The sequence below is a fragment of the Eublepharis macularius genome, chromosome 15, assembly GCF_028583425.1.
Source record: "Eublepharis macularius isolate TG4126 chromosome 15, MPM_Emac_v1.0, whole genome shotgun sequence".
Lineage (NCBI taxonomy): Eukaryota > Metazoa > Chordata > Lepidosauria > Squamata > Eublepharidae > Eublepharis > Eublepharis macularius.
This window is the reverse complement of record NC_072804.1, coordinates 47,096,474-47,123,091: the sequence shown is the minus strand read 5'-3', so window position 1 is coordinate 47,123,091 and position 26,618 is coordinate 47,096,474. Positions and strand designations below refer to the sequence as shown.

At 46.6% G+C, this 26,618-nt stretch overlaps 1 protein-coding gene across 1 annotated transcript; it reads right to left on the bottom strand.

Annotated features, from left to right (window-relative positions):
• Positions 1-172: 172 nt before the first annotated feature.
• On the bottom strand, positions 173-21,769 carry LOC129343588 (free fatty acid receptor 2-like). Its single transcript, XM_054999880.1, has 3 exons — positions 21,706-21,769; positions 1,555-1,624; positions 173-1,252 (listed from the first exon to the last, which is right to left on the bottom strand). Exon 3 carries the CDS (start codon positions 1,245-1,247, stop codon positions 261-263), a length of 987 nt encoding a protein of 328 aa, XP_054855855.1. The 5' UTR covers positions 1,248-1,252; positions 1,555-1,624; positions 21,706-21,769; the 3' UTR covers positions 173-260.
• Positions 21,770-26,618: the final 4,849 nt, after the last annotated feature.

The window sequence follows — 26,618 nt, the reverse complement described above, 5'->3', positions numbered from 1 at the left end:
CCCTCCAAAGCTGTCCTTTTCTCCAGTGGTCTGGAGATCAATCGTAATTCCAGAAGTCCAGGCCCCACTTGAAGGTTGGTAAACTTAAGACCAGACATTCTCTTCTCTCCAGAAGCTGAAGCTACAGCTATGAACATTAATGACATGGGAGCTTTGGAGAACTGATGCTATTTCAGAAAATTCCCAGATCAAATTTTGACCATTTTGCCTATATAGAAGGAAAGGATTCAGTCTCTGGAGGTTTCCATAAACAGAGGAGATCAAAGCTTGGAACAGCAATCTGGCTCCTGGGCACTTACTCTCCTCAGTTTCTCTGTCTCTTTGCAGAAGAGTTTCCGGACTAGAGGAGGGAAAGTGCGGAGCTTTTTGACCTTGGTCAGGAAGCCCCAACATGAATGTTGCACAGCGGAGGAGGAAAAGTAGAAGATGATGGGGTCCAAGCTTGCATTGAAGGTGCTAAGGAGCAAGGCCTTATCTCTCCAACATGGACTCTCCCCGATGATAAAACCGACTAAGTGGGAAATGTTGTAGGGGGAAAAGCAGATGAGGAAGACAGCTAGAGTGGCTGCCACCAACCCCACAGCTCGTTGCTTTTTGTTCCTGTGGATATGGGGTGAAGAGATCACAATCCTCATAAAGCCACAGTAGCAGAAGGAGGTTATCACGGATGGGACCAGGAAGAGGACAATGCCAAGCTCCAGCCGGGCTGGGAGCAGGACTTCAAGCTGTTCCTTTGTGAAGTTGTCATAACAGATGTTACTGTCATTTGGTGAAGAATAGTTGGGCTGATGGAACTCAGTGATGAACACAATGCTGCAGTGGGCAAAAGAGCAGGCCCAGAGGCCTAGGCTGGCCACTGCCGCATAGGCCGAGTGGCGCCTCAGCTTGTACTGGATAGGATAGGCCACACCCAGGTAGCGCTCCACGCTCACTGCCGTGAGGAAGAGAGTACTGGAGTAGATAGTGCTGAAGTAGAGGAGGCCACTGAGGGGACATAGGACATTAGGCAGTGGCCAGTAGTCGGTAGTTGCCTCAACTACCTTGAAGGGCAAGAAGGCCAGGAAACAGAGGTCAGAAATAGTGAGATTGAGAAGGAGGACACAGTTGGGTGTGGCCTTGGTCTTCAGCTTCCGGATGAGGGCCCATAAAGCCAGAATGTTGGTGGGAAGGCCAGTGAGAATAGTGAGCAGGTAGATGGAAACGTAAAGACCCCCGTTCTTCATGCTTGGGAGCCATGTTGGAGGCATATCACCTGGAATGAGAGAGCAGATTGTGAAAAGGAGCATTAAGAAAGACTAAGAGGAAATAAATAAAGAAGGCAACTCCCCAAACATTCTCTTCAAATTTCCTCCACAAATTCTGAGGGGTGAAATTTTGCATATTTTCACCAGCCAATAAGGCTGCTCCCCAAAAACTCTCTTCAAATTCCCTTCACAAATTTTGATGGGCAAAATTTTGCATATTTTCACCAGCCATTCATCATTTCCCATTATTTGGTAGAATGCCATTATTTTGACAACCAACCATATTTCCTTTCAGTATTTGATCACTGACCTGTTAAAGAATTGATGTGTCATGGTATTTCGTATGGGACTGATGGTATCTGAGATCTCCTGTTGGACACCTGCCAAAATTACAGCAGACGAGAAATGTCACATGTATTCTAAACGTTGCATTTAAAACTTGGAAACCAAAATTTGAAGACAGCCCTGGGACTAGGGTTGCCAACTGCCAGGTGGATCTGGAGATCTCCCAGAATCACAACTGAAAGAGACCAGATGAAAGAGACCAGGTCTCCTAGAGAAAATGGCTGCTATAGAGTGTAGACTCTGTGGCATTATACCCTGCTGAGGACCCTCCCCTCCATAAACCCTGCCCACTCCAGGCTCCAACCCCCAAATCTCCAAGAAATTCCTAACCTGGAGTTGGCAACCTTTCCTGGATCTCCAGGGTACTCCACATTCCACCTCCGAAACCCAGGTCTTCAGTGATGCTCTTCCTGATCGTTCTTCCTCTGGCCCACCCTACTGCCAATGCTATTGTCACTTGCTTCTTATTTATACACAGACCCACCTATAATCAAAGGGGGTGCCAAGAACAGAAGCAACTCTTCTGATTGCAACATGAAAAACTGCTGGGGAAACAGATGGAGCAGACCTGAGCGAATGCCGAGGCATCAATTTGTCCATCTCAGGGCAAACATCTGTCCCAATCTCTATCAAACAAATCTCTCCGGGTCATAGCTTTTCTATTGCTGATAACTGGGGGAAAACTAACATGTGAATATCTACGTCTTTCATTTCTCATTGCTGCTCAATAGGGATCTTTCCCACCTTTGGGCAGACTGCCTCTGAACACAGAAATTCTGTTTAGCCATCATGACTCGTCAACATTTTTGAGCCGTCCCTCCAGTGATCTGTCTAAGCCTTAGCCATCTAAACCAGAGGCTACAACCATGCAGCTGTGAATCCCTGAAGTTAATTGTGCATTATGTGAAGAAGTGTTTCCTTCCGTTTGACATGAATCTATTGCTGACCAATTTTTCTATGTGATAAATAAATCGTATGTTGGCCCCAGAAACCTAATTAAAGGATTCCATGTTTGGGCTGTTAGCAGAGTTTATCGTTTAGCAGAGGAAGCATGATTATCAGTGGTGGTGAGCTGCTTCTGCTAGCTGGTGTTTGTGCAGGAGAGAAAATAACAAAGCATACACTTGCTTATATTTAGAAAGGAAATAAGAGTGCTTATAGTAGGAACTCCATACTCTGATAAGAAAGGAGGAGAGACCGATCCTAACTACCTATCTAGTCTAAGGATGGGCATGGATGCTAGGACAAGTCCTGCATCCATGCTTCCAAGATGGAGGGAGGAGGAGAGAGAGATGGTGCCTGGAACAAAGCCAGGAAGAGAATAATGAGAAGGAGGATGTGGAGGAAGAAGTCCTGGGAATAGCAATCTACATATCAAAAGGATAGTCAGAGCAGTAAACAGTAAACAGATGCTCTGACCTCTCTGTCTTTCTAACTCTTTGGTTTGCCCCCCTCTGAAAGCTGAGGAAAGGGACAGTGCTGAGTCCTCCTCTTCCAACACTATGTTCCATGTTCTAGTATTATCTATTACATTTTCATCCCACCATTTCCCCAAGGAGCTTGGTGTGGTGTATATAGTTCTGTCATCCATTTTATCTTCACAACAACCCTGTAAGGTAGATTACATTGGGAAGGAGGAGGAGGCACAAGGTCATAGAGCAAACTTCACTATAGAGTGGGGATTGAATGCATGAAGACGCCTTCCACCGAATCAGACCTTCGTATTTCTCTACTCAGATTGGCAGCGGCTCTCCAGGGTCTCAGGTCTTTCCCATCACTTCATATCTGATCCTTTAACTGGGAGACGCTGGAGATTGAAATAGGCAGGGCTTTTTTTCAGCAGGAACACGGTGGAACGGAGTTCCGGAACCTCTTGAAAATGGTCACATGGCTGGTGGCCCCGCCCCCTGATCTCCAGACAGAGGGGAGTTTAGATCGCCTCCACGCTCGGAGGGCAATCTAAACTCCCCTCTGTCTGGAGATCAGGGGGCGGGGCCACCAGCCATGTGACCATTTCTCTGAGAGCAAACCCACTGAGTTCCACCACCTCTTTTCCCAGAAAAAAAGCCTGGAAATGGGGATCTTAGCTTGGAAAGCAGATGCTCTGCCGCTGAGCTATGGACTGTCTCTGAGCCACAGCTGCGCAGATTTGAATCTGCACCTTTCTAATCCTAGTCCAACACCGTTAACCACTATACCACACTGGTTCTCCATCCCTAATTGTCAAGCATACTTTATGTGACAACCGGCATGGTTAGAGTGTCGGACTAACAAGGCATCTTTTATTTTACTAGTCAAAAAGAAAGAAAGAAAGAAAGAAAGAAAGAAAGAAAGAAAGAAAGAAAGAAAGAAAGAGAAGAAAGAAAGAAAGAAGGAAGGAAGGAAGGAAGGAAGGAAGGAAGGAAGGAAGGAAGGAAGGAAGGAAGGAAGGAAGGAAGGAAGGAAGGAAGGAAGAAAGAAAGAAAGAAAGAAAGAAAGAAAGAAAGAAAGAAAGAAAGAAAGAAAGAAAGAAGGAAGGAAGGAAGGAAGGAAGGAAGGAAGGAAGGAAGGGAAGGAAGGAAGGAAGGAAGGAAGGAAGGAAGAAAGAAAGAAAGAAAGAAAGAAAGAAAGAAAGAAAGAAAGAAAAAGAAGGAAGGAAAGAAAGAAAGAAAGAAAGAAAAAGAAAGAAAGAAAGAAAGAAGGAAAGGAAGGAAGGAAGGAAGGAAGGAAGGAAGGAAGGAAGGAAGGAAGGAAGGAAGGAAGGAAGGAAACTAGTCTACTTCAAACCTGGCCCAGGAAATCATGGCAAAGGAGCAGCAAGGATTATTTAAACCCTGCCCCCAGTTCCCCAGTGCAGTGTGATGTGCTGTTGGGATAGTTCCTTCTTTGTCCTCAGTGTCGATAAACCCATTCCAGGGTTGGCTGCTTTGATCTGCAGCTCTCTCTTCCAGGTTGGCAACATCCCCAGAAAAGTTGAAAGAGAAAGTGTAGTTTACAAAGCTTGCAGTAAGGAATTGTGTGTTTGGATAAAAAGACTGCTGAATGGGCCCTGGGCCAGCTGGCTGGCATAGGCCATCCTGATGCACTTTGCATGACACTCTAGACACCCTCGACTAGGATGGAGCATCGGGAGGGCGAAGTTTTGGAAGGGGAGGGAGCTCAGTGTATATATGATACCACAAAGTCCACCCTGCAAAGCAGCCGTCTTCTCCAGGGGAACTGATTTCTGAAGTCTGGATATCAGTTGTAATTCCAGGAGATCTCCAGGCCCCACCTGGAGGTTGGCATGACAACCATAAACATAACAACATCCTAGTGGAGATGTGGGCTCTGGACGGAGTAAATATCTTAGCCTCTAAGATGTCACAAGGTTCTCCAGTTTGGCTACAGAAGACTAAGATGGCTACCTCCCTTTCCGAAAATTTCCCACGAAACAATACCCACCATATTTTTACCCCATCCCAGTCCTCAACGGAGCTCACAGGAAATCATGAAGCTTCCTTGTCCTGAGTCATACCTGTGACCTCCCAAGATCAGGTGTGTCTGTTCTGACTGGCAGCTGCCCTTCAGGGCCTCAGGCAGAGGTCTTTCACACCACTTCCTCCACGATCCCTTTATCTGGGTATTCTGGGGATTGAACCTGGAACCTTCTACATTCAAAGCTGATGCTGAATTTTATGTTTCAATTTGATTTTATTGTGATTTATACAATGGGCTCTAGCAGAGTGTGTTGGGTCGAGCCGCCCTACACCAGGCAGCCCCAGGCGGCTGGGCAACCCGTGCTGCAGTGGTCCGGCGGCCTGCATCTCGGCCCGGTGGCCCACTCACCAGCCCAACATGGTATCCCAACCTGACAGCCCAGCCCGATGTTCCAGCATCCTACACCGCAGACCATGTCGTGTCCATGCCTAGCAGCCCACACCACATCCCAGCCCGCCACCCTCTGCATCCCAGCCTGGCACCCTCTGCATCCCGGTGTCCTAGCATCCAGCACCGCAGCCCATGCCATGTCCCAGCCCAGCAGCCTGCTCCACATCCTGGCCTGCAACCCTCTGCATCCCAACATCCTAGCATCCTGCACCACAGTGCACGTCATCATGGCCCGGCCTGGCCGCCTGCACCACATCTCAGCCCAGCAGCCTGGCACGGCGTCCCAGCATCCCGCATCATGGCCCAGTGATCCACCCTGGGCCACCGGGCCAGGCCACCACAGGCCACCAGGCCAAGCCACCCCATACCCCGCTGCCAGCTCTGCAGGCAGGCCTCTGAGGGGCCGGAGCCAGCAGGGAAGCACAACGCGGCCCGGAGCTGCTGCAGAGGCAGCAGGAAGGCCATGGAGGGGGGGGGGCTCCCCGTGCCACACCTCCCCGTCAACTCTGCAGCCCCTCAGAGGCCTGCTGCCCAACAACTCAATTCTTATTCTGGCGCAGGCACACTTGCAGACCCCTCAATGCTCCAGCACCAGGATAAGAAGTAAGTCGTCAGGAACACGGTTTGGCTTTTATGTCTTTGGATGATGTTATCTGCTCTGAGCCTCCTTGCAGGGACAGCAGACTACAAATTTAATACTGATGAGGAGGAGGAGGAGGAGGAGGAGGAGGAGGAGGATCTCGCATTGATCTACAGCCTCTTCCCTCAAATTGCTCATTAATTTGCTTAACTTTCAGAGACAAAGACAAACAGAAAGTGGTGTACAGTCAAAACAGTGCATGCAAGAAAACTAGCATGGGATCCTTATGTTTTCAACATTCACCCAAAAGTTCAATTTAGATGGGCATTTTTGTAATCTCTTCCAATACAAGTCTATCAGGAAATGATATGATCCAAACAAAATCTCTTTTTGCTTACAGATCTTCATTTCCCAAATTCTGTTGCATGTGTTTTTAGTTCCTTTTAAAAAAAATAATAATAATTCACCAAAAGAAGAGTCCCTGTTGGTACCACTCAGTAAAGTTGGCTTTAGTCAAGCCAAAGGACAGAGATAAGGACTAGTTTATGGCACCTGGATTTATTGACAAGGGAAAAGAACTGTTCCTCTTATGAGATAACACTGCCTGATTTAACAGCTGCCCTGCATGGAGACAACAGGGCTAATTACAAGCTCTCTTATTAAGAAGGTAAATGAAATGCCTGCCATAGATGTCACTGGGAGATAATAGCAGTTGGTAAAAGCAGAGCTCTGCAAACAGAGAGGCGAGCTCATTTCAGGCACAGAGCCTGATAAGGTGGGAAGTCCCTTCCAGCTGGGCTGTGCATCATTTAGTCTTGCTGGGGGCTTGGACACGGAGCACCCATCTGTCCCTCCGTTATTGTTCCTTGTTTTCTCCAACTGTGGTTATGCTGCAGGTGGCAGAATGCAACTCAACGTAATGGTGCCCTCTACTGAGTCAAGCCCGTGGTCCATCGAGGCCAGTCCTGCTGCTCAGGTCACCAGAGTCTCAGGTGGGTGGCTTTCCCATCACCGCCTACCTGATCTTTTAAAGAAGAGATGCCAGGAATGAAACCAGGTCTTCCTCCAGGCATTGAGCCGCAGTCCCTCCACATCACGTGAACACATGAAGCTGTTTTCTCCTGGGTCTGATTATTAGTCTAACAAGATCAGTCTTGTTTACACTGACTGGCAGCAGCTCTGCCTCCTCTCCAAAGCAGAGGTCCTTCACATCATCGACTACCTGATCCTGTTAATTGGAGAAGCTGGGGATTGAACCTGCAACCTTCTGCAGTCAAAGCAGATGTTCTGTCACTGTGCTATGTTCTCTCCCCTGCATCCTTCTTTCTTCTTTTAACCCCACTGGTACTGTTGGGTCTGGAAGTCATTGCCATGGAACAGGGGCCTCTTGGCTAATTGGGAGGAGCTCCTAGAGGAGGCAGCAGAGCACAACTGGGGAGGAGCTTTGGGTCGGTGGTACGGCATCCGCTTGGCATGCAGAAGGTCCCAGGTTCGGTCACCAGCAGCTCCAGTTTAAAGAATGGGACAGGAGGTGATGTGAAAGACCTCAGCCTGAGACCCTGAGTCACTGCTAGTCTGACGAGACAAAACTGACTTCGATGGATCAAGGCTTTGTGTGAGCTTTCATAAACCACAGCTCACTTCATCAGATACAGCTAGAATGTAAGTCCATCTGTCCTTATATCTTGGAGAGTGGAGTGTTTACAGACAAAGGCAGGTGGGATTCCTGCAGAGGAATTTCAAAGGGAGGTTAGAAAGAGAGACTGCTGAATTGCAACTGATAACGAAGCTCAAGACAATGCATCCACCTGGACTAAATCAAGACCTAGGCTTCCTTTCTTATTACCAATGCTGGTTTCTCCACACCCACTACCCCTCTGCATACCCCACCCTATTCAATCATGCCTGCCTTTGTCATTCACCAGCTATTATCATTTGGCTTCTGTAATCACTCCACTCTCCAAGACAGAAGGACAGATGGACTCACATTCTAGCTGTATCTGAAGAAGCGAGCTGTGACTCACGAAAGCCTACCACTAATTTTGTTAGTCTTACAGGTGCTACTAGATTCTTGCTCTTTTCCACTGCTACAGACAGACTAACACAGATACCCATCTTGATCTAAGGCTTTGTGTGTCCCTCTGTGTTCACAGTTCATCCTCTGCCATTGGAAACTAGAGAATAACCCAGTGTTTCCAGTGTGTGCGTGGGGATGGAGGGGGGGACCTTCTGCCATGGTTGCCAAACTTCTGGTTGAATCTGGAATTCTCCCACAATTGCAACTGATCTCTGAACTACAGAGGTCAGTTCCTCTAGAAGAAATGGAACCCTTGGAGAACTGACTCTATGGCCCTCCAAGTCCAACCCTGCTGAGATCCCTCCCAAAACTTTGCCCTCCCTAGACACTGCCTCCAAATATCTAGCGATTTTCTGAGCAGGAGCTGGCAACTGTATCTGCCAGGCTGGCGGTCTCAGCAGGTGCTCAACCATGCCACGCGTCCCCTGATGCCAGCCTCGATCTGCCTAGGGTTGTAGAGCCTGCAGGGTCCACATCTACACAGAATCCGCCTCTATCTTTGACCAGAGTTTGCTCTCCTCTTTGGTCCACAAGCTGCCCATCTTGTTTCTTTCAGTGCCACGAGGACCAGAAAGAAACTGCAAGGTGGACTTCCCAACACACACACACACCTTGCACAATTGCGGGAAATGGCTAAGTGCTTCCTCCTCTCCCCTTTCCATCAGTGACCAAAGAGCTGGCTGGGACCTGAAATTGTGGCCACACACTCCCTGAAAGCATCAACAGGCTTGGCTTCCTGGACAAGTTGCTTCCCTGGAAGAGTCACTGCCCTGTTCCAAAGGAAATGCCCCCATGTTTGTAAATAAACAGCATGAGATCAACAAAGCAAGCAATTGATGGAAGGAGACAAGCCCAGGAGAGACCAGAGATAAGATTTTGCCAGATCAGATGGCAAATTGCTCACTCCAGCTATTGACTTGTGTTCTTATTACCCTGCAAGAGGAAATTGCTGCGGATCTAACACTATTGCCTTTGTCCCCAATAAGGTGAATAATACATTTGCCGGGGGGGGGGGGGGGGGGTTCAGCCACATGCTGTTGGGTTCATTCATTTCTGGAGTGGCACTGCAGGCTCTGAGACTGAGGCAATTATCACATGTGACATTTATAAGTCAATCCCACCAAGTTGTTTCAAAGGACCTAAGGGGACTTTCGACCAACTAGTCTTTTCTCCTCTTGCATTAAGTCCCGAATGAAACCAGGACTTAATGCAAATCAGAGCTCAATAGGATTTCAGTTCTGATATTTCTCTTCATCATATAGTCCCCAGGGTTTGATAATGATGAGAAAGTTTCCTCTGAGCATGTACAGAGTAATTCTTCCTCAGCACTGTCTGGGCAGGAAAAATTATATATTTATGTGTTTACTCCATTTATATCCCGCTTTTCTTGCCCATTGGGGAGGGACCCATAGTGGTTTACAACTTTCTCCCCTTCTTCATTTTGCCCTTCTCCAAAAATTCACAATGTAGTAAAATTGTTTATATACTATACCACTTCAGGGTTGCAAATGGGGAACTATGTGACAGAAAGTTCTCCCATGACAATAACCACAAACACTCTCCTACCTAACTAGCATCTCGCAAAGTAATCCTAGATTCTTTTCACAGACGTTGAACTTCCTACATGCAGGGAAGATTTCTTACTCTGTGGGGGAAGCGTGCATTCTTGCAGTTCCTCATTTGCAGCCTGAAGTGGTACAGTCCTAGCACAGTACAGACACCCGTTATTCGCCTATAGAACCACTGAAAAATTAAAGCCCCCCCCCCCCAGTGTGGAGTCTGGAGTTCTCTCACAATTATAACTAATCTCAAGACTACAGACATCCCTGGAGGAACGGCAGCTTTGGAGGGCAGCCTCTATGGCATCTCCAGGAATTTCCCAAGCCAAAGTTGGCAACCCTGGAGTCGGAATTGTGAGCCACATCAACAATCTCTGGTATATATAGCATTAGGGTTGCTAGCCTCCAGGTAGTGGCTGGAGATCTCCTGGAATTACAACTGGTCTCCAGGCCATAGAGATCAATTCACCTGGCGAAAATGGCTACTTCGAGGGGTGGACTCTATGGAATTATGCCATGCTAAGGTCCTTTCCCTCCCCATACCCCACCTTCTCCACGTTTCTCCAGCTTTCACCCCCCAGATCTCCAGGAATTTCCGAACGTGGAGCTGGCAACCCTATACAGCATCCTCCCTTTTGTTGGTTCGAGTGATTGGCATGTGCACTTCAGCAACAAAGTCAAAAGAGTTTGTCTCTACAACCCCTTGGGAGATTTTGTTCCGACGTACACTGGCCTCTGTGGCGCCAGCCAGGTCTCCAAGAGAGAGCACTATGCAAGAAAACATGATGCCAACAATATCTCACACCTAAGCAAGCACTGACAGAGAGCACCGATCTCATCATAAATTTTGATACATTAAATGGCAGTTGAGGGGGCGGGGAATGAAGGCTTGAAGTAGAACAGAAGGCTTACTGTCTCACAGACTCTAAGGGCGAGTAGAAATGTCTGTCTATGCATTTTTATTCTATTCTTCCAGTGAACTCTAGGTGGTGCACATGGCTGTATCCTCTCCCCATTTTACTGTCGCAACAACCCTGTGAGGTATCTTCAAGGCTGCCAGCTCTCTCTCAGGGCAGCAGGAGGAAAAAATAGTCAAAAATTGGTAAAGAGTCCAGTAGCACCTTTAAGACTAACCAGCTTTATTGTAGCATAAGCTTTTGAGAACCACAAGTTCTCTGACCCAAACTCACCCAAAATGACCCCAAATCACCCAGATGCATGTGACTAAGAGAGCTGTGGTTCTCGAAAGCTTATGCTACAATAAAGTGGGTTAGTCTTAAAGGTGCTACTGGACTCTTTACTATTTTGCATTTACAGACTAACACGGCTAACTCCTCTGGATCAAAAATCGGCGTTAGTGTTTCCGGTGAATGCTAGAGCATTGCATCGATGGTGTGATGGCCCTTCTGTGTTTGCACTGGAAATGATGTCATGAGGTGATGGTGTGACATCATTTCCAGTGCTAACCTGGAAGGGCCAACATGACATCAATGCAATGCTACCCCCCCTCCCCATGTTCCCACCCCAGTCTCCCACTGGCTGGCAACCTTAGGTAAGTCAAGCTGATACCAGTCATATGGGGAGCTTCATTGCAGAGTGAAGATTGGAAATCTGGTCTCCCTAGTTGTAGTCTAGCATGCTAACCACTACACCATACCACCCTCCCTTTTTTGTCAAAGATGAGATGGAATTTAAAGTCTGAGCTGTCCCTAAGGCACAGGAACAATCTTTGAAGATTAGCGATGCTTCTGTATGTTATCCTTCATACATTCAGAATATGCTTCCAAAAAGCATGTTCATGAGGAGGGGCTGTGGCTCGGAGGCAGAACATCTGCTTTGCACACAGAAGGTTCTAGGTTCAATTCCCGGCATCTCTAGCTAAAATTAATAGGTGATTGTTAAGATCTTAACCTGGGAATCTGGAAAGTTGCTGCCACTCAGTAGACAAACAGCCCTTCATAGTCCAATGGACTGACTCAAAATAAAAAGATGGATTCAAACTAAATTCACAATTTTCAGCGATTTTCCCTTCCTACTGAGACCTCTGCCCGCAATGTTGTTCTTCAAGAGTGGTATATCATGGAGACAAGTGGGCTGCAGTGGCAGGAAATTTTCATACTGTGACAGGAAAATTTAGTCCGGATCCAACCCAAAGCATCTCTGTGGGTCCACATGAGAATGTTACCAAAGAATGACAAACTTAGAAAACAACTGATGTGGGGAAAAAACAGGGAATCTATTTTTAGAATGCTTTGATTAAACATTTGGTTGCTGATATATCAACTTAAGCACTGGATCTTTGCCTACTTTTTCTGACCTGCCTGCCTCCCTTCCCCTGGCGTGTGTGAACCTCTGTCCCTTCTCCTCTGTTTTTCTTAATATGCCTCAGTGGTGCCAACTGTGCTGTCCTAAAAAGGAGATGACCGGGCCACATTTGGCACATGAATTAGATTTATGTTGGCTGGAAATGGGCTGGTTAGTTTTGTAATGAGGTCAGGGTGCATATTATTGGAAGAGTATCATTCCGGACTATTTTGAAATGTTTTTCATGCTCCTTTTATACCAAAAACCATTAAAACTGTTAATAGAAAAGATGGCACGCTCTGTAGATATAAGTGGTATTGAGGAATGACATCTTGTGGCCTAAAATCCTTTGACTTTCACCTCTGTATTGGTACGGTGGAGGGGGGGATCCTACCAGTCTCAAAGGAGTTCTGGGTGGCACATAGGGTTGCCAGCCTCCAGGTAGTGGCTGGAGATCTCCCGGAATTACAACTGGTCTCCAGGCCCCAGAGATCAGTTCCCCTGGAGAAAATGGCTACTTTGGGGGGTGGACTGTATGGAATTATGCCATGCCAAGGTCCTTTCCCTCCCCAAACCCAACTTTCTCCAGGTTTCTCCAGGTTTCACCCCCCAGATCTCCAGGAATTTCCCAACTTGGAGCTGGCAACCCTAGTGGCACACAAAGTCCTCCCCTCTCACATTCAGCCCTACAACATCCCTGTAAGGTAGGTTAAGGCAAGAGAGAGATTGAATGACCCAGAATCACCCAGCAGTAACTAATACACCAAACTGGTTTCCACACTGGCACAGACCACAAAGTGGTCAATTCCCAATTTGTTTTTGACTGCCCAGAGAAAGGAAAAGCATCACTGGTTTCCAGTCCATGGCCTGCACATTTGTGTGTATATGTGTGTGTATATGGAGGTCCCTTCAGTCAGTAGGCTTGCCAACTTCAGCCTGGAGAATTCCTGGAGATTTGGGGGGGTGCCTGTAGAGGGGAGAATTTGGAGAGGGGTTTTGCCTAGAATCTACGGTACACTGTAGAGTTTGCCATCTAAAGCTGCCATTTTCTTCAGGGAAACTGATCCCTGTAAAATGGAGAGCAGTTATAATTCCAGGAGAACTCCAGCCCCAACCTGGATGTTGGCAACGTTACAGCCTGGATCACTTCCGCAAGGCCAAATCAAAACGGAGTATAACAAAATTGAGGCACGTTGCTGCCCCATGCATCCAAATATTAGCTATGCATCTTCATCTTTTCCAAACGGTGCTGACACTATTGGTCATCTCCAGGCCACTGGCAAATTGCTCCATAATTGCTCTGTCTTCCTCGATCCTCTGTAGAATGTTCATCTCTGAGAATCATTACAGCTAATGGCTTGAGGGCTGTCTGGCTCCTGGACTTGTATCATCCTAATTGTACACTAACACAGCGTGTCATAACTAGACAGAAGTCCTGTTATGATAAAGTTGCTTGAAACAAAGAAAAACCCAAACTCCCCTACTGAATAATACTCCCGGACCAACTTATAGATTTGAAAATCCAAATGTCTCCTCCTCCCCTCCATGTAATTTGAGGCCCAATCCACTGGGAAGTTCTCCAGTAGGCAGAAGTGCTGCCTTGCAGATGTTGTCTATTGGACTTTAGGGCAGAAGTTGAGAGTCCCCCTTCACAGTCTTAGCAGGGAATCCCAAAGCAGAGTGTAACTTCACATCTGAAGTATACATTATTGGAGCACCAACCCATTAAGTACTGATTGCTCTCTTCTCTCCATTCCCCACTTAATGAGACTCCTAAAACACTCCTACAATGGCTGTCTCCTGGCACCGCATGGCAGGGACACTTTTGCACCGAACCCAGGTTGGTCTGCAGTAGAACAGCAGGATTTGAGTCCAGAGGCACCTCAGAGACCAACAAAATGCATCTGCAGAAGGGCTCTTGGACTCTTGAAAGCTTATACAATAAAAATCTTGTCGGTCTCTAGCAGGGCTTTTTTTCTGGGAAAAGAGGTGGTGGAACTCAGAGGGTTACCCTCGGAGAAAATGGTCACATGGCTGGTGGCCCCGCCCCCTGATCTCCAGACAGAGGGGAGTTTAGATTGCCCTCCGAGCGGCATGGAGGGCAATCTAAACTCCCCTCTGTCTGGAGATCAGGGGGCGGGGCCACCAGCCATGTGACCATTTTCAAGAGGTTCCGGAACTCCGTTCCCCTGCGTTCCCCCTGAAAAAAAGCCCTGCTCCCCAGGCAAACAGAGGAGGGAGTGGAGGGCAATCTAAACTCCCCTCTGTCTGGAGATCAGGGGGCGGGGCCACCAGCCATGTGACCATTTTCAAGAGGTTCCGGAACTCCGTTCCCCTGCGTTCCCCCTGAAAAAAAGCCCTGCTCCCCAGGCAAACAGAGGAGGGAGTGGAGGGCAATCTAAACTCCCCTCTGTCTGGAGATCAGGGGGCGGGGCCACCAGCCATATGACCATTTTCAAGAGGTTCCGGAACTCCATTCCCCCGCATTCCCCCTGAAAAAAAGCCCTGGTCTCTAGGCACCACTGGACTCAGATCCTGCCATCAGATGAAAGTAATTCACTTGCCCAGCTCCATGGGACCCTGGAGTGATCAGGAATTTAGTCTCCCAGTTCTCCCTTCTGAGCAGCCCTGCCAAATGGTACTTGAATTGTAGAGGGGGGTGTATGGGACCCCCTAATACAATCCACACACCGTACCATCTAAGTCCCACGATTCAATACAGCTGCAAAGATTAACACTGCAGATCTAAGCAGAGCTTAATCAAACAGACTTAGAAAGGTGCGGATCTGCTTAGGATAGCATAATAAGGCTCCAGGTGTCTTTCGGATGCTATAAATCTATTCAGATAGCAGAGGAGCACTCCTCCAGCGCAAAGCTCCCTCCTCTGGTGGAACATCTTTTCTGCACCTTCTTGCGCCACACGAAAGCTCCACACCAGTAGAATGGATTCATAAAATCTTATTCAGTGTTTAAGGCTGATTTCACACACACTGGATGATGCATTTGCAGTGCACTTTAGTGATTGTTTGCAACTGGATTTTCCTGCGTGTGAAAACAGATGGGTGCTCACATAAACACACACACTCCCCATAATCGGAACAGCGAAGTTGACCAACAGTCCTAGTTGATGCTGAAATCTATACAGATCAGACCTGAATCTAACATATAGCAGTGATCAAAAACAACAACAAGTCTTTGTAAGATGCCCTTTAGCCATAGTGACTGGTAGCTGTCTCTGAAAGAAGGGGCATCTATTTCACAACACAAGAGCAATCCACGTACTCTCTCTCCTCTAGGCTGATGCAAGCTCACATCAGCAGACTGGTGACTGGTTGAGAAACTGCATCCTAGCTAGGAGCAGCAGACTGAACGGTGGTGCTGTGCAGGAAAGCACCTTGCCACAACATAGTCACATGACCAGCAGTGTCCCACAATTGTAGCCCTTGCCAGACTACCCCTTTGATGGATCTCCAAAGTGGGGGGAAGGACTTTGCCGGAGCACACCCAAGCACCCATCAAATCCAGCACATTTCCACAGATGCCCAATGAAGCCCACAGGCAGAACACATTGTCCTCCCCTGTGCTCTGACCTGCCCTATGCTCTGATGTCTCTTAGCAACTCAAACTCATCAGCGACTGCTAATGGTCTGCACGTAGAAAGCTACCATGTCAGGGGAAAGAGTAATACCCTATCCCTCCCTGCAATATGCTCATTTTCCATGTGGGCAGAAGATCACATCCCTACCATGTCAGAACAGTGATCCATCTTGCCCTGCTCCACACAGTGGCCAACTAGATGAACCTGGAATCAGGGTGAGAGGCTCTGTCTTTGTCCTGCAGTCTAGATATTCAAAGGTACACTGCCTTTGACCATGGAGGTTCCATTTAGTCCTCATGGCCAAAGATGGACCTCTCTTCTGGGAATATAGTTTCAAGTGCATAGCCGTGTTGGTCTGTAGTAGAAGAGCAAGATTCAGGTCCAGTAGCACCTTAAAGACTAACTAGATTTCCATAGGATGAGCTTTCAAGAGTCAAAGATCCCTTAGGGGGTGCTTTGACTCATAGGCTCATACCCTGGAAATCTAGTTGGTCTTTGAGGTGCTACTGAACCCATGCCTTGTTCTTCTCCCAGGAATGTTTACTTTATCCATGCCCCACCTTTCTCCCCAATGGGAACCCAAAGTGGCTTACATAATTCTTTCTGTTTTATCCTCATAACAACCCTGTCATGTAGGTTACACTGAGAGCCAAGCTACAAGTGATGCCTTACACAGGTTGGACACTTGTCAGCTTCCCTCAAGTTTTGATGGGAAATGTAGGCATCCTGGTTTTACAGCTTGGCTCTCTATTACAGCTGCAAGACCAGGATGCCTACATTTCCCATCAAAACTTGAGGGAAGCTGACAAGTGTCCAACCTGTGTCAGGCGTCACTTGTAGCTTGGCTCTGAGAGTGTGTGACTGGCCCATGATAACCGAGCAAATTTCTGTGACGGAGTGGAAATTCAAACTTGGGTCTCTACATTCTAACTCCTACACCACAGGTTTCTTCAATATAAGGATGGGTTCATACGTATGATGCTTTGCCTGCAGTCAGAAGTGGGTTCAGGCTGGCAAGAGCTCTGTCACGTGATGCCCTCGCTGAGCATCAAAGCAACTGTAAACTGATGCAGCCATGGGAACATGGCCTCAGCTGGTATCTGTCAGCCTTCGTTATCTTCCTCCATAAACCACTTTGTCGTCATCCCCTGATAATCAGAAGGCCTTCACTACGGGCAAAAATGAGGATATCAGTTTCATTAAGGGCTCAGGAAGCCAAAAAAAAAAAAGAAGTTCCCAGGATCCAAGAGTTTTTCTACAACGGATAAGCAGAGAATGTTGCAGCCAGAGTGAGCCAGCGTAGGGGAAGAGCAAATGGAGTTTTCCCCCGCTCCTTGATTAGTAATCAAGGATCTAGCAGACCATTTGGTTTGGAACTTGGGAAAAACAAATGCAGTGTGCCTCTGAGCATGTGCAGAATGTCTTTCCCTTGTGTGCATGGAACCACAACCCAAGAGCCCATACCTCTAGAACTAGAGTTGCCAGCTGAGAAAAAAGTCCTGTTCCTTTCTTAGAAGCTTAATGGGTTGTTATTTACCTCCATGCCAGGAACAGCTACAGATGCCTTTGCCCACCCATTAAGCAGAGTTGCCACCTCCAGGTTGGAAAATTCCTGAAGATTTTTGGGGTGGAGCCTGGAGGGGGTGGGGTTTGGGAGGGGAGGAACCTTAGCAGGGTATAATGTCATAGTCTACCCTCTAAAGCTGCAATTTCTCCAGGGGAACTGATCCTTGTGGCCTGGAGATCAGTTGTAATTCCACAAGATCTCCAGCTACTACCTGGAGGCAAGCAACCCTACCATTAAGACTCTATGAAAGGGCCATTTTTCTCCAGGCCTGCTGGCAATCTTAATGCTAGCTTCTTGCCTTCCAGGGCAATGCCCTAGCACTGAAAAAAAATGCCTGGACTGAATCCTGGCATAAACTCTGCCCTGACTTAAATCAACGCAAAGTTTAAGTGTTTTGACTTAACTGGATTATAGATGGAACTGTTAGGGGTTTTTTTTCATAATTCTTGGGTTATTCAGTAAACTGGGGGGAAGGTGCTGTAGTCTAAGGAGAATGATGAGATTGAGAGCATCATTTGCCCCAGAGAGAGGAAGGTAGAAAATCCAAGTGGTTACAGCTCCACTGCATGAGAGACATTAACTGGGTTGCATGCAGAGGTCTAACAGCTGTTTCACAAATTGAAGTTGCATCCCAGTGCAATACTAAACATGTGAAAACTCCAAGCATCTGATTGGTTGGCAGTAGAGAAGGAGGGAAGAGGAAGTTAAGTGGGCTGATCCTGTCAACTTTAGTGCGACAACACTGCACATGGGAAACACAGTTAGCCTCTCTCTTGCACCCCAAAATATCAGAGTTTGGTGACACCTTAAAGACTGACACATTTTGTCTTCAACCAGAAATCCTCCATGTGGTTCCTATGGCCTGATGCCAATGGCAGCCATTTTGTATTTGGCTTCAACCCATGGCAGCCATTTTGTGGGTGGTGTCTGCTACCTGCTCTCAAAATTCCAAAAGTGCCCTCTGGCTCAACGTTTGGGACTCCCTGTCATAAATTCTTAAAGATCCCAATCTAGTGTTGCTTTAAGCAGAGTTGCCAACTCTGTGTTGGAAAAGTTCTGGAGATTTGGGGGTACAGCTGGGGAAGAATGGGGTTTGGGGATGAGCGACCTCAGCAGGGTATAATAATAATAATAATAATAATAATAATAATAATAATAGCAGCAGCAGCAGCAGCAGCACTTATATACCACTCTTCTAGTCTTCTAGACAGATTAGTGCCTCATCCAAAGCGGTGAACAAGTTAGTGTTATTACTATCCCCACAATACAGCTGGGGCTGAGAGGAGTGGCTGACCAAGGCCACCTATTGAGCTCATGGTAGTAGTGGGATTCAAACCAGTACTCTGCTGATTCACAGCCAAACTACTTAACCACTGTGCTACGTTCAAAGCAGCCATTTTCTCCAGGGGAGCTGATCTCTTTAATTTGAAGAACATTTGTAATTCCAGATCGCCAGTCCTCACCTGGAGATAGCGAACCCTAGCATTAAGTGTTCACCACTGGAGTACAGAGAGAAGGGACAGAAATATATATATATATATATATATATATATATATATATATATATATATATATATATATATATATATATATATATATATATATATATATATATATATATATATATATATATATATATATATATATATATTTCTGTTTCAGGTAGCAGACACCACCCACAAAATGGCTGCCATGGGTTGAAGCCAAATACAGAATGGCTGCCATGGGCATCAGGCCGTAGGAACCACATGGAGGATTTCCGGTTGAAGACAAAATGTGTCAGTCTTTAAGGTGTCACCAAACTCTGATATTTTGGGGTGCAAGAGAGAGGCTAACTGTGTTTCCCATGTAACCATATATATATTCCACTCACTCGCCCCCCAAGTGAGATCAAAAGTTCAAGCGACTCGAGTTATTGCTGGAGATATAAATACCCAGAACACAAACACTTGTGAAATTCAGTCCAATAAATCCAAGATAGGATCAACGTGGGTGTGAGAGGCTGCCAATAAAGTGGACTGTAGCAAGAGAGATCAACAACGTATGTAAACACCTAAAGAGGGGCAATTTCTTTCAGCAGCAAGCTAGCAATTACCCAAACACGTTGACAGCAAGTTCCATAGATTACCAGGGTTTTCATGAACAAGAGCTCTCGGTTATCTCACGAAACCTGGCATTATTCCCTTCACGGAGAGAATGGGTTCCTCTCACACTCCAGGTGTTAAACTAACTTTGCAACCAGACATGGAGTCTATTCAGCAGTTGCACCTCACCTGTGAAATGCCTTTTATTTTAAGGACGGTGTGGTGTAGTGGTTAGAGTGACCAACTAGGATCTGGGAAGCCCACATTTGATTCCTTGCCCTCCCCTGGATGCTCACTGAGTGACCTGGGCCTGTCATAAACTCTCACAGGGTTTGGTCAGAGGAAAAACGGAGGAGAGGAGAAAGATGTACGCTGCTTTGGGTTCCCACTGGGGAGAAAGACAGAGTATGAATGAAGTAAAAGTAAAAAATTAAAAAGCTCATTTTAATATAGATCAGCCTGCTGTTTTTTATGATTTGATGGGAATGTTTTTACTTCATGAGCCACTTCGAGCAGGTGTTTGAGGAGACAACACATACATTTTTCTAAATACAGAAAACTAATCTCACAGGTTGTGTTATTACCAAATATTGCTTTTGCCAAGGGCTGTTCCTTGTTTTTAAACACAATGCAGCTTTACATAGAGATGTTGAGGCTGTAATAGGGTTGCCAGCCTCCAGGTACTGGCTGGAGTTCTCCCAGAATTACAACTGGTCTCCAGGCCGCAGAGATCAGTTCACCTGGAGAAAATGGCTACTTTTGGGAGTGGACTCCACGGAATTACGCCATGCCAAGGTCCTTTTCCTCACAAACCCCACTTTCTCCAGGTTTCACCCCTCAGATCTCCAGGAATTTCCTAACCTGGAGCTGGCAACCATAGGCTGTACTGTTCACCCTCCATTCAGTATGTATATACTGAGGATGCATCTCATGCATCTCACGAAGAGGACTGTAGCCTAACAAACTTTCAGCCATGATTTTTCTGTTAGTATTTAAGGTACCAGAAGTTTGTTGTGGTTGTGAGTTTGTTGGCTGCAACAAACTCATGTAACTACATAACTACTGTTCCATGTGGCCAGCTTCACAATGAAGAATGAAGACTTCCAGGTCTACCACAGATTATTCAGTGAGAACTTACTCCACTTTAGTGGACTGTACATCTCATCCATAGAAACAATTATCCTGTGAACGTTTATAACGAACAAAGTTTATAATGAACATTTATAATGAACAAAGTTTTCTGGCCAATTTCCAAAGAAGCACATTTCATTCCACAGTCCAATGGAGTTTTGAAATCATATTTCAAACACAAACAATTGTGTTTGAAGCTCTCGCTTCAAATCCTTACTCAGCCATGGGCAGCTGTGGGAAGTCAGTTTTGTTCACCCTCCCTCTCTCTCTCTGTGTCCAACCTACTTTGCAGGATTGTCGTAAGGTTAAAGTGAGTCAAATGCCAAGTACAGGATCCCTTGGCTTCTAATAAACAACAGCCAGACATGCTGAAATTCAGCCTGGATGCTTTCTCTGCTATATATCTCCACCACCAGTAAAATTTCGCTTCATTCATTACATTGCAAAGTCTCAGGGTACAGTTAACAGCTCAAGAGCAGAGCCAGTAAAATGTTGGAAACTGTACCACACAGCAAAACCTAGAAGAAGAACCTGATGCTGAAAACTTCGAAGCCAAAACTCTTTTCACATTTCCTCCTTTAAGTGACTTTAGTTTGCCATCTTGCTCTGAGACTTAACAAAGCCAATAACTTTGGGAGACCCTGGTTCAAATCCCCACTCCCTCCTGATGTTTGTGGAGTGTCCTAAGACCTGCCACTTCCTCCTAATTTAAATTAGTTTTAAGAATTAAAGGGGAAGAAGGAAAACCTCTGAGCAACTTGGGGGAAAGGGGGGGGGATAAAAATGTACTAGATTGATAGATGGACTTGATTGAGGATTTCCATCCGACATTCCCTTCATGACCTCTGCTTTATTTAATAGCATTTAATAAAGTTCACAGTACCGGATTAACAGGGATGTTTCTTTAGAGGAGAAGGGAAAAAATCAGTGTCAAAAAAAGTAGCCCTAGAATCTATATTACAGATTTTTGATACACATTAGAAAACTGAATTCGTGGTTCTTAAATCTGGAAGCGCATTGCCATGTAATTGGGGGTGTTTGTGAAGATTCCAATTCTTAGAAAATCTGGCTGGAGACTTGCACACACACACACACACACACACACACCCCGCCAACTTCCTGGGAAGACAGTGGAGATGAAGGAGTCAGCGCTGGGGGGGGTGGGGTAGTATTTGGATTAGTTCTTCCAAGCTAAAGGTGAGGCTAACTTTGATGCCAGGTTGCTTGTTCCTTAGAAAAGAACAAGGATCTATGGAAGGAGTATTGGATCTCCCCCAAATCACACCCGCCCACCTTCTGTAGAGGCAGCATTTGTTCTCTGCTCTCAGGCAGGAATCAGATGTGCAAGCAGTTCTCGTAGCACCTACCTCCCTAGATGCTCCAGTTCCTCAAGGAGAAGAAAGGCATTCCTGAGAGCCAGATCCTATGATCCTCCAACGTCCCTTAGCAGTGGCGCTGGCGGTGGATCCCCTCTTTGCACGCCCGAGCCTCCAGACCTCGCCAGCCCGATTCTTTGGTCTTGCAAAAAGCAATACGATTGCCCGACTCCAGAACTACGGACAGCCCAGGGGAGGGGCTAGGAAGAAACGGGGCGGAGCTTAGAGGAGCCCCGCGGCAAACTGAATGAATCGGCTCGCGGGTTTGGAGAGGCTGGTTCGCGCCACGTGCGTATCCGGATCGGGGCGCACTTTGACACTGGCTGTCTCCGGATGCATTGAGGCTTACTCTCGCGTAAGCGTGCCTGAGACAGCGACCCTTCTCGTATGCAGGCAAGCCAAAAATGACCTGGGAAAACTTTGTGGAGTGAGGTAACGGAGTTGCCAATCTCCAGGTGGCTGTAACAATAGAAAGCAGACAGCCCAACTGGGTCAAAAAGTTTTTTTTCTTTTTCAAAGTAACAAATGCTCACGCTTTATACAATGTATTTCAGAAATAGCATTTAAAAATGACCTGGGAAAACCTTGTGGAGTGAGGTAACGGAGTTGCCAATCTCCAGGTGGCAGCTGGAAATCTACCAGACTTACAAGTTTGCTCCAGGCCACCGAGATCAGTTCCACTGGAGAAACTGGCTGCTTTGGAGGGTGGATTTCAAGGCACTATACCCTGCTGTGGCCACTCCTAGGGTTGCCAACATCCAGATGGGGCCTGGAGATCTCCTGAAATTACAGTTGATCTCCAGGAGCACCTATAAGACTAACAAAATTTGTGGTAGGGTATGAGATTTTGTGAGCCACAGCTCACTTCTTCAGATACAGCTAGAATGTGAGTCCATCTGTCCCTATATCTAGGAGAGTGGAGTGATTACAGAAGCCAAATGATAACTGATCTCCAGTAGAAAAGAGCAAGAGTCCAGTAGCACCTATAAGACTAACAAAGTTTGTGGTAGGGTATGAGCTACAGCTCACTTGCGCCTTTGTTATGCTAGTGGACTCTTGCTCTTTTCTACTGCTACAGATTAACAAGGCTACCTATCTTAATTGATCTCTAGATTACAGAGAGTAGTTCCCTTGGAGAAAACGGCTGCTTTGGAAGGAGGACTTTATGGCATTATACTCCACTGAAGCCCTTCCCTTCCCCAAACTCATCCTTCCCCAGGCTCCATCCCCCAAATCTCCAGGACTTTCCCAACCCAACGTTGGCAACTCCAGTCACTCCCCTGAACTTTGCCCTCCACAGGGTCCACCACTCCCCATATCTCTAGGATCTTCCTATCCTGGAGTTGGTAACCAATTTGTCTTGGGGAAGGCTCAAGATGCTGAATTTGGCTTTTTTCTAGTCTCCCAGATCCTGGCCTGACTCTCAACGGAGTGCTGGCTCAGGAGTAAAACTGGAGTGATTCCTAACCACCACGGTTCACCACAGCTTCATCTTAAGTAATGGCGGCATCTGTTGCCTCCCCTGTGCCTTTGGCAGGAATGTGACCAAAAAACAAGAGAGGGGCATTTTTCTTTGCTTTGGAGCAGCCTGGAAATTCTCCCTGCATCGAGTAGCCATTAAAAACATGGGAGCCTTGGTGGAAAAGAGGGGGGCATCGACTTAATATCAGGACTTAACCTATGAGCATGCTAAACAATATTGAATGACACTTCTTAATGAGATCAGTTTCTAAGGCCAGGGGTCTCCAGCAGGCAGTTTGCCCTGTAGTTCCCACATCCCGCAGAGTGAGGATCCCCAATGTGGTGCTGTGGGTGTTGTGACACCCACCAATACCTTTCTTGGTGCCCACCAAATTATACCAAGTGGATGGGGCTTTTGTCCAGCTAGGCTTTTGGTTGTCCGCTGAAGATTTGATTGGCTGTACAGATTTTTAGAAATGTTGCTTTGGCAGCAGCTTCCACCACAGCACAAGGACCTTTACTATATGAGTGAAGGTAAGCTGAGGCAGCCATTTTGGGGTTGGCCCCACCTCCTGTGGCAGCCATTTTGGGGCTCGTCCCACCTCCTGTGACAGCCATTTTGGGGCTGTGCCCATCACGCTGTGTCAAAATTCCAAAGATGCCAGCAGGCACAAAAGGGTTGGGGACGCCTGCCCTAGAAGATCCAGGAAAGGGGTATGAAAGTGGGGTGCGGGAGCTTTCATTTCATAGGATTTTGCATCATATTTTGCATCATTCATATATGTTTCATATCATATCATATCATATAGGATGTTTTTCTCTGTGTTGCTTAGCTGTAGCATTTTTGGTACGGTGACCCACAAGTCCAAGTTTACTTGATACGTGGACCCCCTTGAAAAAACAGAACATTCACAAGTTACTAAAACTGAGAAATTCCTGGGACCCACTTTTATAAGTTTCACACCCATCTTTAGGTCATGACACACAGGCTGAGAAACACAGGCTTAGGTGATAGCTTCATTTCTGGTGTTCTTCAGTGCTCTGTTTCTAGAGGGAGGGAGTCGTTCATGATATTTTTCATTATTCAGAAGTAGCTCTTATTAAAGAAAAAGGTGAAACAATATTTATTCTAAGAAGTGTTACCTATGTATGTTTTAATGTACTTTATTGTGCTTAATGTTTAATCTTGAAAACTGCCGAGCATTTTGGATTGGGGAAACAGCATAGAAAGGTTCCGGTTGCATTCAGGGACTGGTTGTAGTTCTTCAGTTCTGCTAGACCACACCGTTTGATAAGAAGTTTCAAGGGGTTAACGTTCTTCTCAAATTCTCCAAGGGAAAGAGTAAAATTTTGGGGTGAAAAGCCAGAAACAATGTTCTCAGAGCTGACTGGCCCCCTCCCTGTCCCTGCCAAGAGAGGTTGCAATTCAGGCCCAGTAGTATGTAATAACAACAACAACAACATTCGATTTATATATCACCCTTCAGGACAATTTAATGCCCTCTCAGAGCAGTTTACAAAGTGTGTTGTTATTATCCCCACAACAATCACCCTGTGAGGTGACTAGGGCTGAGAGTACTCTGAAAGAGCTGTGACAGACTCAAAGTCAACCAGCTGGCTTCACGCGGAGGAGTGGGGAATCAAACCTGGTTGTCCAGATGAGAGTCCTGCTGCTCTTACACCAAACTGGCTCTCTGTACATGTTCAGAGGTTCACTCCCTTTTATTTTCATTTGGCATACTCTGAGTATGTGTCCATTGCTAAATCACTGTAAAGAAGCCATCTTGAGGCGACTGTGCGTATGGTCACACCGCCAAAACAGTGTTTTTCTCCCCATGTTCTCTTGATGCAGACACAACGCCACTGTGACTCTTCTGAGGTCATCAAAGGGCTTCCAGGAAACCATCAGCAGACACATCGGTCCCCGGTGAGTTGTTAATTCAGGAGGCTGTTTCTTAAGGACCATGACTATGTCATTGTGTTGATAGTCCACAGATGGGCCCCAGACAGGAGTGAGCCAATGGACCTCAAAGTTCAAGTCTTGAAGTCTGCTCGGAAGCCCTTTGTCCCAGCTCCCTGTGGATGAGGGCTTTGTTTTGGTAACTGGACAGCAAAGAAAAGAGCAACATCATTTCATATTAAATTTCACGTCTGCCAGAGATGATTTCTGAATCATCGTATTCCAGCCGGCTTCAGCCTTCCAATCGTCTAGATAACTATCAAATAGATTTTTATCTAAAGTATTTATTATTTATGTAATATCTTTGTATTGAAAGCCAGTGTGGTGTAGTAGATAGGCTAGGATCTGGGAGACCTAGGTTTGAATCCCCACTCTATCATGGGAGCGTTTTGTGTGTCCTCGGGCCAGTCACACACTCTCGGCCTAACCTACCTCATAGGGTTGTCGTGGGGATAAACTGGAGGAGAGGAGAACAATGTAAGCTGCTTTGGATTGCCATTGGGGAGAAAGATGAGGTAGAAATGATATAATAAAGTAAAATAAAATAATCTCACACTTCTTCGCAGGATCTCAGAGTCTCTCTACAGGAGACACCTCTGCGCGTGTTTGTCAAGTGTAGGGAGATGCAATGTTAGCTGGGAAGCATAGTTTTAAAAGACTGAGCCGGTGGAGGTCGCTCCTCCGAGGGTTTTTTAATTTCATCTTTGCCTCCCCAAAGGCTCTGTCAATTTCACCTCTCCAGTCTAAAACTGTGTGGGCTCGCAACCAGAGGGCAGCAAGGAAAGGAAATGGGCTGGAGCTGTATTCCGGGGCTGGGCTTGGATCTGAAGACGTTATAATGGGCTGAAGTTTCCCTTCTGGCATTTCACAGTCCCTTCACACAGCTCCAGTATATAGCAAAGCCTTTGCCCTGCTGCTGGCTGCTGTCTTTGCCCTGCCATCAACTCTGTCTTTTTAAACTACCCTTCCCGGCTAACATTGCATCTCCCGACATGTGTTCTTCACGTGTCAGATGTCTCATGTAGAGAGACTCTCAGAGAGGCAAATAGGGCTCTCTCCCTCTTCCATTGTATTCTCACAAGTGCCTTGTGAGGTTGGTTTGGTGGAGAGAGAGCCCAACAGGCTCAGGATTACCCAGTAAATTTCCTGTCTGAGTGGCCGTTTGCTTAGCCTCCCAAATATCTCAGCATAACCCAGGTTCTTCAGAGCAAAGCAGAGCCAGTCCTGTGTAGAACTTGTATGGGAGAGCACCAAAGACCACCAGGGTTGCTATGCAGAGAAAAGTAATGGCAAACCACCTCTGCGCGTCTCTTGCCTGATACACCCTGTGGATGGGATCATCATGAGTTGGTTGTGACTCAACAGTACATTATTCTTTTCCTCCCAGGTTCTAACACAACATGTTAACCACTACACCACACTGCCTGTCCTAATTAAATCAAAATATGGGAGTAGAATACAGGAGAGAAAGAAGCCCAGGATG